At 41.6% G+C, this 13,819-nt stretch overlaps 1 protein-coding gene across 3 annotated transcripts in view; it reads right to left on the bottom strand.

The window, feature by feature from the left end:
- The window catches only part of ATP8A1 (ATPase phospholipid transporting 8A1), a 3,191,789-nt gene that overhangs the window by 1,399,745 nt on the left and 1,778,225 nt on the right, over nt 1-13,819 (bottom strand). For all 3 annotated transcript variants that reach the window (XM_044061519.1, XM_044061518.1, XM_044061517.1), the window contains one exon: nt 12,673-12,722. In XM_044061519.1, the coding sequence (XP_043917454.1) occupies nt 12,673-12,722 (50 nt within the window). The remainder of the gene's footprint in view (nt 1-12,672; nt 12,723-13,819) is intronic.

Raw genomic sequence — 13,819 nt, forward strand, 5'->3', positions numbered from 1 at the left:
CATGACAGTGATGTCCCACGGGGGAACTGGATTCTAGATTGGGGCCTGAGTAAAAAGGCACCCCTGAGTGTGGCTTTGGAGATTTTAAGAGAGGCTATGGAGGTGCCATTATGCCCTATTTGAAAATCTGATGTGGCGGCCATCTGCACCTTGATAGTGGAGAAATTGGACCCTTTCTGAAAAAGATTTCATAGAAACTCTAAAAACAATGGAAGAGGAGTAGAAAAGGGATCTAATGCTTTTGAGAAAGCCCAAACAGATTTTTTCCACTTGCTTTGGTATATCGTTTTGGCAGACTGTTTCCCAGAGCCAAAATAATGTGGGCCATCAGAGAAGACAGCTTAGCATCTCTAGCTATTGTTAGAATTGGAGAAACCATGTAGCCAACTTTAGGGCTTTTAGATCTGGCAGAGGCAGTCTGGACAGGTGACTCAGGAGGTCTGGACTATAATCCAATACTCAAGGAGGGTGTATCAAATGAGGCCAAAAGAAGGGGAAACCAAACCTGACTGGGCCACAATGGAGCAATGAGGATCACAATGGTCTGGCACTTTCTGGCTTTCTGAATGAATTTTGTGAAAAGTCGTATTGGGGGAATTGTACAGGAAACCTGGAGGCCAACTGTGAACTACAGCATCCTTTGGTGACTGTCCTTTTGGAGGGACTAGGGTAAAGCAACTGCTACATTTGTTGTTCAGGTATAAGGCAAAAAAATCACAGCAAGTTTGGCCCCAGTGGCTGAAAATTTTTGTCACCACTGGCTGGCTAAGAGACCACTTGTGAGGTAATATAATTGACCTTCCCAACTTGTCAGCTAGTACATTTGATGTCTCCGGGATGTGCTTTGCTGTCAGAAAATGAAGGGAAGTCATTGTCCGTTGCTACCGTCTCATGGCCTCCTGGCAAAGTGGGTATGATCATGTTCCCCATTGTTTGTTGATGCACCACACCACTGCTATATTGTCCATCTTAATGGATACCACACCCTTGGTGAGGAAGTCCTGAAAAGCCTGTAATGCTAGGAGGACAACTTTCATCTCCAGGATACTAATGTGAAGGTTTTTCTCTAGGGTTAACCAAACACTTTGAACAACCTTCTCCTCGAAATACCCAACCCTAAAAGGGAAGTGTCTGCAGTTACTGTTGGCCCATGATTTGTGGACAAAAAATTTTGTTCATTCATTACTAATGGAGAGGTTATACACCATTTGACATGATCTCTACAACTTGCATGAAATAAATCTTGGTATGGAGGGGGTGTAGGTTTTGTGACCATTGGACTGAAAGAGTCCACTGTAATACTCTCATGTGGTATCTTGACAGGAGAACTAGTATAATGGTACGTCATCAAACCTAACAGATGAAGAATCAACACTGCTTGAGGAAAAGATGAATAACCAGGAGGCCACTAGGCATAGGTATAGTACTCTGGTGTCAAGACCTTTGGCAATTTGAAGGACCACATTGATGCTGACCTCCTATAAACTCTATTTGCTGAGTGGGACATAACTGGCTTTTTGACTGATTGACTGTGATCCCCAGTAACTGTACAAGTTGGAGCAATAGGCTATATTGTTGTAGCAGTAAATCCCTGGAAGCAGCAGTAAGGAGCCAATTGTCTAGATACAGGAACACCTGGATCTTTTGCAGCTGGAGATGCACTGCTACTATTGCTATAACATTTGTGCAGTGATGAGAGTGCAGTGCTCTGAACTGAAAACAATTGGCTCCCACACAGAAATGGAAAAATCTCCTTGATTGAATCTGCATCTTTATGTGATAGTAGGCATCCTAGAGATCTACAGAGAACATCCAATTGTCCTTCCTAACAGAGGCAATATGGACTGTACCATGACCATCTGGGACTTTGTCTGTCTCATGAATTGACTGAGATGGCTGAGGTCCCCTGTCGGACACCAAAAAGAACCTGGAATATAATCTGGATCCGTACTCATCTTGGGCGACCTGATGGATGACTCTTTTCTAGCAACTATGAGACCCCTGTTGCCGCAGATTCCATCTCACTGGGAGGAATGTTAGGAACCTTTAGTTTATTCTTTGAAGGGTACGGAATGTGAATGACATAGACCCTAGTTATTATTTTAACACCCAGAAATCTAATGTATCCTCCCCACCACGTGAATCCTCTGATATAACTTCTACTGCTTTAAAACCAAAACTATATGCAAAGCCAGACTCTAATGCATGTTTTGCCAAAGCATTGGTGGAATCACCTTTCCTAATAGCATAGATGTGTTCCCTGATCCTTTCACAGAGCATCCTATTGGTCTTACCCAAATAAAAACTAGTACATTCTTTGCAAGTAGCAAGGTAAACCAAGTTCTTAGTTCTACAATCCGCAGTGACTCTAAAAGAAAAACAATCTGCTTGGAGACTGGATGTTTAAATTCATGTGATGTATCTATGTGACACCAAAACTTACAACACCCACAGGGGAGAGTCCCCATGGGGGCCTGTCTAGTAACCACGGCATTACTCTGAGCCTTGTAGCACAGACGTCGCTTTAAAGACTTTTTGTTTTTGTAACTAAATGTGGGTCTCTCACCCACTAGATCTTTTATACAATCATCTGAGGTCAGGATACCCCAGTTAGAAAAAATGACATCTTTAATATGTCTAATATCACTAGCATAGGAAAGAGTCAGAGGACTCTGCCTCCTGATGGACACAGGGGGTCCTGCAACATGTCTATCTTCTGAAAAGTATGGTACAGCTCTGTCTCTCCTAAGCACCTTAACATCTCTAGTCATCCCCTCTAATTCTTTATGGCTGTAACCCCTCTCCAAAAAATCATTGGAGAGTGTCTCGAGGTCACCCAAGAACCCTTCGTCTGTGTTGTTTAACCGTGACATCCTCATACCCTGACCTCTCAAAATATTGTTATAAACATGCGATGGATACATGCTGCTGTGCTGCAAAACTGCATTCTTCCTACACGGTTTCCTGTAAAGCCTGGTTACCAGGTTACCTAACGCATTTTTAGCAATCTTCACATCTAAAAAGTCACCTCATTAACTGATGTAAAAGATGTGAACCTTAAAAAAGAGGTAGTAGTGTTCACATACTCAAGGAACTCACCCAAGGCTAATGCATCCCCACCCCAAATTAATATCACATCATCCACAAATCTCCTGTAGAACATCTGGTAATTCCTATTTTTCAAGGACTCCCCAAGGTTCACAAGGATGCATTTAAACCCCCATAACCACGCTTTACAGGAAACCATGTAGGAAGAATGCAGTATTCCAGCGCAGCAGCATGCACCATGCAGAATGTCACCAAAGATGATGTCCTCTACAGGGGCTCTAAGGGAGCCTTCACTTTTATCAAAATCTGTGTCTTCAGTGACAGACTCCGGGGAACAGTCTAACTGGTTTTGTTTGCAAGTCTGTTTGCTAGGAAGTTCTCCCTGGGGAGCATCATAAAACTGGTCTGAATCAGACTGGGAACTCGACTGTCCAGTATCCTCTAGTTGTAAAGGTTCTGGCTGTCCCAATCGATCTGAACGGGAGGAGTAAATCACAGGGTCCACTGGGAGTTTGGATGGATCTGAACTTGAAGGCAGCACCTGACTCCTTGGCCCAGCTAAGACCTGTTCAAAAGCCTTAAAGGCATATGCCTCAACAGCATCTGAGGAAACATCCCTCCTATCCAAGGATGCAAGCACTACCCCAGGCCTTACTGAAGTTTTCTCTGAGGATGACCTGAGGCCTGAGCAACTGATAGCAGAATCCCTGAGAGGTACAGACAGGCTCCAAGAACTTCGGAGACAACTCCACCACTGGGACCCCAGAGTTGATGTTTTGGCTCCAAAACTCATCTCGATCTGAGAGAATTGGAGTCAAGAGAAAGTAAGGAATGTTGTTGAAGCCAAAGTTCCTTGAGCTGTAATCTCCAACTGAGGTGCACCAGGAGGGGGTGGACCTATTGGGACCACATCTGAAATGCAGACTGGTACCAGACAGTAGAAATGGGATTGTTATACCCATACCTGGATCACCCCATGGAGACGGCACTGAAAGAACCTCTAGCTGGATTTCTACCCTCAGGAATTTCCTCATCATTCGATCGACGTCCATCTCAGTAAGGCATCTGGTGGACCAGGGCAACCTCAATGACGGTGCCACTGACACAGGATGGTAGTACCGTCTCTCCTGTAATAATGGTGAATGCAGCATAGGACTCACTGGCTCCAGGACGGATCTAGGCTGAGGTGATGAAAATAAGATTTGAATAGCTGGTACATCCAGTTTCCTTGGAGCCTTAGGTGCTGGACCCAAAGGATCTGTCAGATTCAGAGACTTTTTCCTAGACTTCTAGGATTTTTTCTTCTTCAGTTATCTCTCTCTAATTTTTTCTTTCACCTTCTCCCTCTCTTTTTCAATCTTTTTCTCAATTCTACTGCCTGGGGAAGATGAAACTGGTCATGAAGTAGTAGGTTGTGATGTTAATGATGAAGACCCTGTCTGGGGGGGGGAGCAAGTGTTTTAGTATAAGTTTTTCCTGCTGACTTTGAATGGCCCTGGACCTGAAGGAGGTACAAATATCACAATTTTCTTGTACATGAACTGAGCCTACACAATAGGTTCTTAGGTTAATACTAGGCTATCTGCTCTAAGGCATTTATAAGCCTAGCCAGAGTGTGTTTTGCTTTTGCCACCCTTTTAGATTAGTAGACTGTGCCTTTGAACAGTAGGTCACAGAAGATAGTCCTTTTAAGGTTTGTTTACTGTGCCTCTGTCTAGCAGGGACACAGAAGAGATCCCAGGGGTAAACTTACGATCTCCCATCCATTCATCAAGATTTCTCTTGAAGAGGGTCAGTGAGGGGCTGTGCCTAACTTGGACTGGGATTTTGTTCCAGAGTGAGGGGAGCCTCTGGGATATGAATCTGTCCCTCCAGCATGTCCTATTTATTTCTGTGCTGAGGTTTAAGTCCCTAGAGCATGTAGCTCTAAGGGATTTGGATTTCCTGAGGTGGAGCATGTCCATTAATTCCGGGTTGGACATGGCTTTATATGTCAGGCACAGATCGCCTCTGAGTAGGCAGTAAGCAACTGAGTAGAGCTGGAGTTTCTTTAGCCGAACTGCATAGGGCATCTGTTTGAGTCCCTTGATCCTCTTGGTGAGGTACTTTTGGGGTCTTTCCATTTGCTGCAGGTGTCGGGTAAGGTACATCCCAAATGGGGCATTGTATTCAATTATGGGCCTGATGAGTGATGAGAAGAGGGGCACAATGACTTCTCTTGATCTAGATGTGAAACCTTTCATGATAAGGCGGGCTATATAGAAGGTCTTTCTAACCACTTTGGCAACGTGGTTGTCAAAGGAGAGATTACTATCTACTTGGATCCCCAAATCCCTAATTACTTCTTCCGTACTTAATGGATTACCACTTAAGTGGTAATTTGTGGGCACTTTGTTTTTCCCAAAGGGGATGACTATGCATTTTTTGGCATTTAGCTTTAGGCCATGGCTCTGGCACCAGTTATCCGTCTCTGTGAGACCCTTTTGGAGGATGCTTGTGTCAGCCGGAGAGTCAATTATGACACCCCGTTTGTAGTCATCTGCAAACTTGGTCAGCCACAGTCCTCCCGTGTTAGCCTGTACCTCAGAGAAATATATACCGAACAACAGGGGTCCCAGGAATGAGCCTTGTGGGACGCCACTTGTAACTGGTTTAGAGTCTGACCTGGCACCTGCAATTCTGACCATGTGGGTTCTATCCCTGAGCCAGTTTGCAACCCACCTTGTGACATAGGGGTAGATATTTAAGCTGGTGAGCTTATTTATGATGCCCGAGTGGGGTATTGTGTCATAGGCTTTTGCGAGGTCCAGGTAGGCTGTGTGGACTACCTTCCCTTCGTCTATGGCCTTGGTAACTGTTTCAAAGAAGTCAACCAGGTTCAAGAGGCAAGATCTGCCCTTAACAAAGCCAAATTGGGTAGGATCCAGTGTCTGGAGGTTCCTGATGTCTTTGTTTATGAGTTCCATAATGATACGCTCCATAGCTTTGCAGACCAGGCTAGTCAGGCTTATAGGGTGATAGTTTCTGGGGTCCATTGTGGCACCACCTTTGTGGAGCAGGACCACTGTCGCTGTATGTCATTCCTTGGGTACATATCCTGTGGTAAGGCTGAGATTGAACAGTGACTTTATGTGAGGGTTAAGTACTTCTTGGAGCTCGTGTAAGACGCAGCCCGGGACACCATGAGGTCCCATTGATGCTGTGTTTTTTGCTTTGGAGAGGGCAGCTCTCACCTGTTCATCTATGATTTCAGGGAGGCTACATTCTGTTGGGATAGACATTTGCTATTTTGGGGGGGATGGGGGGGAGAAATTTGCACTGATCCTGTCTGCCAGGATGTTGGCAATGTCTGTGGGTTCAGTGTATTTTTTGTCATTTTGCACTAACATATCTGGGAGTTGCCACCCAGGTTCCTGACATAACCAAAGAAGGCCTTGTGATTATCTATAGTGTCTTGTGCAATTTTTCTTTCGAAGCTGGCCTTAGATGATTTTATGAGGGATCGTAGTTTCTTGCTAGTACTGATCAGAGATGCCTTTCCTTTTTGGGATTTTGCTCTATCATGTAGTAGCTTCCTCCTTCTGTTGTATAGCTTATTTATGGCCGGGGTCCACCAGACAGGTCGCCTGCCTTTGGAGGAGTGAGTCTTGGTTTTATCTGGGATAGCACGATCCATGCATTCCTGTAGTTGTCCATAGAATGCGTTTGTAAAGGATTCTGCGGTTTGAGACATATTTTCCACTGGCCCGGGGGCTTTGAAGGAATCCACCTCGGTTTTGATTAGTGTGAAGTTTGCTTTTGAGAAGTTCTTCACCGTTGTTTCCTTGGCTGGGGGAGGGGATGGGATATGGATGTCCAGTGAGATTAATTTATGGTCTGACCTTACCAATGAGGGGTATATCTCTGGTGTGGAACATAGAGTCCCCATGTTGGTGATGACCAGGTCCAATATGTTTTCCCCTCTTGTGGGGGTGGTGACCATTTGTTCCATAGCATTTGAGTTTATAAATTCTAGGAACCATTGGGCAAGGATGTTGGGGCTTGAGTAGTTTTCCCGGTCAATGTTTGGGTAGTTGAAGTCACCCAGTATAATGGTGTTTGGAGAAACCTTCATATTCTCCAGTGTTCTCAGGAAAGCTGAGTGTGGTTCCTGAGTTTGGGAGGGTGGTCTGTAGCAGGCTACAAACTGAAAGGCAGTTTTGCCCACTGTTAGTTGCACATTTCACATTTCTGCAGCATTTCTCCCTGGGCCTCCGCTGAAAACAGGATCTGTGGAACCTAGTCGGACTTTCCTGGTCAACAAATGTTAAATAAAAATAAAAATAAATAAATAAAAAATAAAATAAAACATGGATGGTCTCTGATGCTTCGTGCAGTGCCACTAACCTGGAGGTATGGGTATCTTTGATGAAAATGGATACTCCCCCTCCTTTTGTGGTTTGGTTCGAGTTTTGGGGCCAAAAAGCATGGTATGAGGTATAACCTGGTAGTGCTGGGGTGCTCTCGGGAGCCTTGAACCAGGTTTCTGTTACTGCACAGATGTCGATATTCTCCATACTGAGGAGAGCCTTGACTGCGTGCATCTTGAGGTTTAGACTTCTGGTGTTGAGCAGCATTACCCTTAGTTTTTTTTTTATTGTGTTGTCTATGGAGGTGGGTTTGTCTTTTGAGCCTTGCCTTAAAAAGGCACTATGGGGGTGGCAAGAGCCTTAGCCAGTATTCGAAAGCCCAGGGGTGACAGGTGCAAGCCATCCCTAGTGAAGCAATGTGGCTTGTCGAGCATGTCATCCCAGGCTGACAGACACTGGATCCCCTTTAAATGACACCAATACTTTAGCCAATTGTTAAAATTGATCATTTTGTCTTTATACTGTGGCATCATTTTTGGTGAGGGCAAGATGCTACTCAAAGTCAGGGTCATACCGGCCTGGGCTACATGATCAGAGAGCTCCTCTATGTCTCTTCTCATGTAGTCCAGGGAGGTACGTCTCAGGTCATTTACACCAGCATGGACTATGACGGAGTCATACTTGTACTTGCTTTGGAGTGACCTGAGTGCATGCGTTATGTGGCGGATCCTGGCACCCGACAGGCAGCTTACAGTGACCTTCTCCTTGTTCAGTCTGGTGAGTGGGACATCAGTGTGTCTGACAATAGAGTCACCTATTACAAGTGTATTAGGTGTGTTGTTTAGCCTTAAGGGCTGTGACTGTGTGGCACACTGACTTTGTGAACTATGTGATATGTGGGTATTGTTGTGGGGTAGGGTTTGCTTGGATGTCTGCTTTGGAGGTCTCTGCTGCTTAAGCAGATTTTTATTTAGAGCCTCCGAGTATGTTTTTGTGTGTTTATGTGTTTGGTTTGCCGATGCGGTAGGTCTATGTGAGACTGGAATTGTGGTGTGTGTGGTTCCCTTCTCCTCCTGACTGACTGAGTCAGTACTGGGTTGAGAGAGCTCAGCCTCCAGTTTGGCTATATAGTTGCATCTCTCACATATATTTGAGCTTGTAGGGAGGAGGAGAAGGTTGTCTGTGTACATAAGGCAATTGTAACATTGCCTCAAGATTCCCAGATTCACCAGTTGGACTGGAGAGTAAACCCGAAACTTGACATTTGGACATGCGAGAATAGTATAAGGAACTACTTTTTGACTGATCAGAATGGATCAATAGGGAGGCAAGTACTTAAAAGGAGTATAAGAGGGTGTAGTGCTTTAGTTTATTAGTGTTTACTTATAAGATTACTTATAAGAGCAAGTGCAGGGCTTTAGGATGAAAACAGAGTGCTTACTTTGAGATTTAGATCAGTTCTAAGGGAAAAAGTGAAGAGCAGACTTTGTGGAGCCGATGCTGCACTATGCACAAAATCACGCAAATGCAGGTTTTAAAGCAGGGAAACTGAAAGAGATAGGAATTGACCCAAAACGGCCAATAAGCTATTAGTTTCAGGGCTGACACCACTCCTCCAGGGACAGATAGGCTGCTCAAAGCTCCCCACTCTCACTGGTGAACAGAGAAGCTTCCTCCTATCCAAGTAAGGGTATGGGCAACACAGGAAACTATACAACAGTCCGGAATTCAGCAAAGCCTGAAATCTGGACTAATCTAGTTTAGCAAAGGCAGGAAAAGAGAATATTTTTTTTTTTTTTTTTTTTTCAGAGAACAGCAGAAAAACACACAGAAAACACTGTAAATGCTATAAACAGGCTAGCACACTTTGGTGTGTAGCCTACAACAGTTATACAATACAAAAATGACTTAAACTTATAAAAAACAAGTGCAAAATTATAAAATGCAGAAAGGCAATGCAATTTAAACTTTTAAAAGCACAGAGCAGTTTGAAACTCGCTTTTTAGGTGGGAAAAGGCAGTCGGGGCAAAAAAAACAGAAAAAAATACTTAAATCAGGAAAAGTCTCTCTTGGGTCTCTCTGTTGCCTGTATCACTCTGCAGGACACCACGAGGAGCTGTGCCGAGTTGTATACTGGCGCAAAACCGCGCAAATGCAGGTTTTAAAGCAGGGAAACTGAAAGAGATAGGAATTGACCCAAAACAGCCAATAAGCTACTTGTTTCAAGGCTGAGACCACTCCTCCAGGGACAGATAGGCTGCTCAAAGCTCCCCACTCTCACTGGTGAACAGAGAAGCTTCCTCCTATCCAAGTAAGGATATGGGCAACACAGGAAACTATACCACAGTCCGGAATTCAGCAAAGCCTGAAATCTGGACTAATCTAGTTCAGCAAAGGCGGGAAAAGAGAATATATATTTTTTTTTTCAGAGAACAGCAGAAAAACAAACAGAAAACACTGTAAATGCTATAAACAGGCTAGCGCACTTTAGTGTGTAGCCTACAACAGTTATACAATACAAAAACAACAGACATAAAGAGTGTGGGGGTCTTGAGATGGAATTTTGTTGTCACAGGCCATGCACTTCTTAAACCCTTGGGGATTTTCTGACATCAGAAAAAACACTGCACAACACTAAGCACAACTAGAGAAACACTGAAGGAATATCAAAAACTACTTTGCGAAATAGTTGTCTAAAATACCTGTATAACTATAAATCTCAAAGTATTTCTATAGAAAAAAACAATTTCAGCTCTAACAATGCTTATGATCCTAACACTAACACTATCAAACAAATTAACTATCAAAGAAAAGCTACAATTTAGCATAGCACATCTATAATTTTGAAGCTAAAGGGTTAGGAAGGAGACAAAAACTAGAAATAATTATGAAAATGAGACTTTCACTTATGGTAACAACATACAGCCCTCAGAACACAGATCTGAAAATTTCAGTTGACAAATGAGCTCTCAGGTATTTTAGTGGAGAAGAGGGAATTATGTGTAGGGGAAGAGTCAGAGCTTCAGATCCACAGCTTTAGAAGACAGAGCGAAGAGGTTAAATTAGATGGAAAATAGACTTTGGATTTATATAATCAATTTCAGCCTTGAAATTCCTACTTAAATAGATATCAGACTTGTATAATCAATTTTAGTCTTAAATATTCCTATGTTATATTCTCTATTCTTTCCTACAGTTAAATCTCCTCATTTTATTAATTCCCGTAGCATCTTAACATCCTGTGTTAATTTTTCCCTTTTCTGTACAGGATACTGTTAAAATTTCCTACAATCACTACTGACATATTTAAAAACACATTTTTTTCTAATTTCATCAAACAACTGTTTTCTGTCCATCATATTAGTAATGCACACAAAACACCATTAATCTTTTACATTTCTGATTCATTAGCATATCATACATCTCTACTCTCCTGGTTCAGCTATTGCTATATCTTATTTCTTCATTTTATAAGAAATCCTATTCCAAAGCATATCTCATTCTATAATGACCAAGCAATTTGCCCTTCTCCATACTGCCTGTATTATTTTCCTTTTCACGTCTTCGTTACATCTGATATCTGGTAAGCAAAACACATCCATTTTTATTTTTTACATCACTTAACCACCAAACCTCTTATATCATTTCTAATGCTATTCACGTTTAATCCTAAAATTCCTATGTCACTCTTGTCTGTTTTTGTGAGTGTTTTACATCCGGATCTAATTTTTCTTTCCCTTCTTCCAAATTTCGCACCAACTGATTTTTCACTACCTTGTTTTTCTCTCTCTATTTCTCCCTTTTTTCCTCTTTACTTTCTAAAATTGCAAATCTGTTCTTTTCTTGCATATTAATAATCTCGTTTTGAACTATTTCTTTCTACCTCTTCATTGTTTTACCTTTCATCAGTATCCCTCCCTATATCACTTTCTCTGTCAGCATGTTCTGTAGAAATATATTCTATTTGTTTTTCTTCAAAACTTTCCTCTTCATCTACTCTTTCCTTTTCTTACATGGAACATTCAAACTAGAAGTGTCCAAATTCTTTACTTTTTCTACAAACGGGCATGGAGTTTTTTTGCGATATGTCCCCTCTCACCACACTGGCCACAACTTTGTTTTTTACAGTCTTGTACTAAATGATATTCATCCCCACAGAAATAACATGCTTTAAGTTGGTTTCAATACCTGACAAATCCTCTCTTATTATTCACAATTACTGTATTTGAAATATGTTGCATTTTTCCTATCCATTACATCCATTGTTATCCACACTTCCCATCCCCCAGTCTGTACATTTCATTCATCACACTTTTTTAACTTCATGTTCTTTACTAAACAGTGAAAAAAAAAAATGGTTTTAATTCACGCACATCCATATCTGAAGTTCTAAACTGCACATTTATTTTTTTTAGTTGTAGTCTCAGGATCTGAAATAGTCTTTCCATGGTGCTGCTGTATTTCTTTTTTTTCAATCTCATTCATAAATTTTCCAGCAAGTAAAAGCTTTCAAATGACACTTCACAAACGTTTTCAGCTCTCAAATGAATTAATGCTCTAATGTCTTTGATGTCAAATCCTAGTGGCAAAATAATACTATCCATAATGTCATACATGTTCACACTGTCATCACTTTAACTTTTTATTCTTACCACTTCTCTGTCAATGGAATCTACACATGACCCAGCATTACTGTCACAAGTAACCTGCCAGACTATCACTACTGAAAGAGTTAAATAAAGAATGTTACAGCTCTCAAGACTACTTATTTAGCTACAAAAAAAAGACACCCTGCTGAAATAAATGAAAGTTCACGTACAACTAACTGATGGTAGCAATGAACACACACAACCATCTGTCTCAAAGATCATGCACCACTGTGCTGGATGGAATGCCATACTGGATCTTGCTAGCGCACGCACACATTAATTGCTGAATGGAGTACTTGGTCTAATGTCAGCCAGCACTGGCAAAAATATTTTCCTCCTTCTCCTTCTCACAACCTACTTTCTTTTTGCTTTGCAAACGTTTCTAAAAGAATATGGTGTTTACCTTGTATTCACAAGAAACATGCATCATCATTCCCTTGTTAAATATATTCTGCAAGCTAAAAATATCAATTTCTAATCTGTGATGTACACGGTTATATCCTGAAGCTAAACATCTTTCAGTAAGCCTGCTCAGTGTATAACACACTATAGACTCTTTTAAGAAAACTGTCAAGAAGACATTTTAAGACACATAATAGGATACATGAAAACTTCTGCTAAATTACCTTGTGAATTCAAGCACATTTAGAAGTTCGTATTGTTCTTCATGTCCAAGCTGCAGAAAAATAAAAAAATATTTTGTTAGAAAACAAAAGGAAAGTTGTGATATGTGTACCTTTGAGATGGATATCCACAGTGGGTCTAACCAAGGGTATCTTCTCTTCAACAAACACTAATAATAATGATTAGTTATGTATGAACCTTATACAATTACAGATCTTCATGGACTAAAATCAGAAGATAACAACAATGAACTCCTTCATCAACCAGGCAGTGCTGCCATCAAATCAGTTGATCAGCAAAGAGGCTATCTGCAATACATAAATAGTGAAAACTGCAAGAAAGACCAAGTTATTCTAGAGTCTTTACTGAATAATTTAAATATCATGTAATGGAGGCCTATGGGATATATACAAATGAACATCAAGGACATACCAGTGTTTTAGCTCCATGGCTTCTGAATGCCCATAACTTTTTATTTTTAAGTCTTTATGTGTATACTCAGGCCAAAAAAGCCAGACCCCACTAACTGCAGACATGTTTCAGTCTTTCTGATTTCGTCAGCACAGCATAATCATGAAATACAAGTACCTGCTAACGGAAGATGTAACTTCCTTGTACACTGTTTTTCCTCAAGAGATAGGTTTACATGCTGTTAGGTACTGGTTGAAATTAGCAGATATTTTACATTTGAATTTACTAATTATATTGCATATACAGCTTGCTGAAATTGTACAGACAAAAATGTTTTTTTAATTTTGTAAGATTTATCTGTTTGACTCAAAATGTCAAACACTGTACTTCCTAACTGCTGGATTCAAATCACAAACTTTTCAGTACAAAAATCTATCATAAATCATTTCACTGTCTGTTAATTCTTCTCCTTCTTCTTTCGGCTTTTCCCTATTAGGGGTCGCCACAGCGGATCACCTGTCAGCTCATGATTGTCAGTGGAGTTTTACAGTGTCGAGTTGCCAGCCCGGCACCCAACCTTCCACAGAAGGCACACACACACACACACACACACACACACACACACACACACACACACACACACACACTCATGCCTAGGGCCAATTTAGAGTGTCCAATCCACCTACAGCATGTCTTTGGGATGTGGGAGGAAACCGGAGCACCCGGAGGAAACCCACG

The sequence above is a fragment of the Protopterus annectens genome, chromosome 2.part0 (genome assembly GCF_019279795.1).
Source record: "Protopterus annectens isolate FY-2018-M chromosome 2.part0, PAN1.0, whole genome shotgun sequence".
NCBI lineage: Eukaryota > Metazoa > Chordata > Ceratodontiformes > Protopteridae > Protopterus > Protopterus annectens.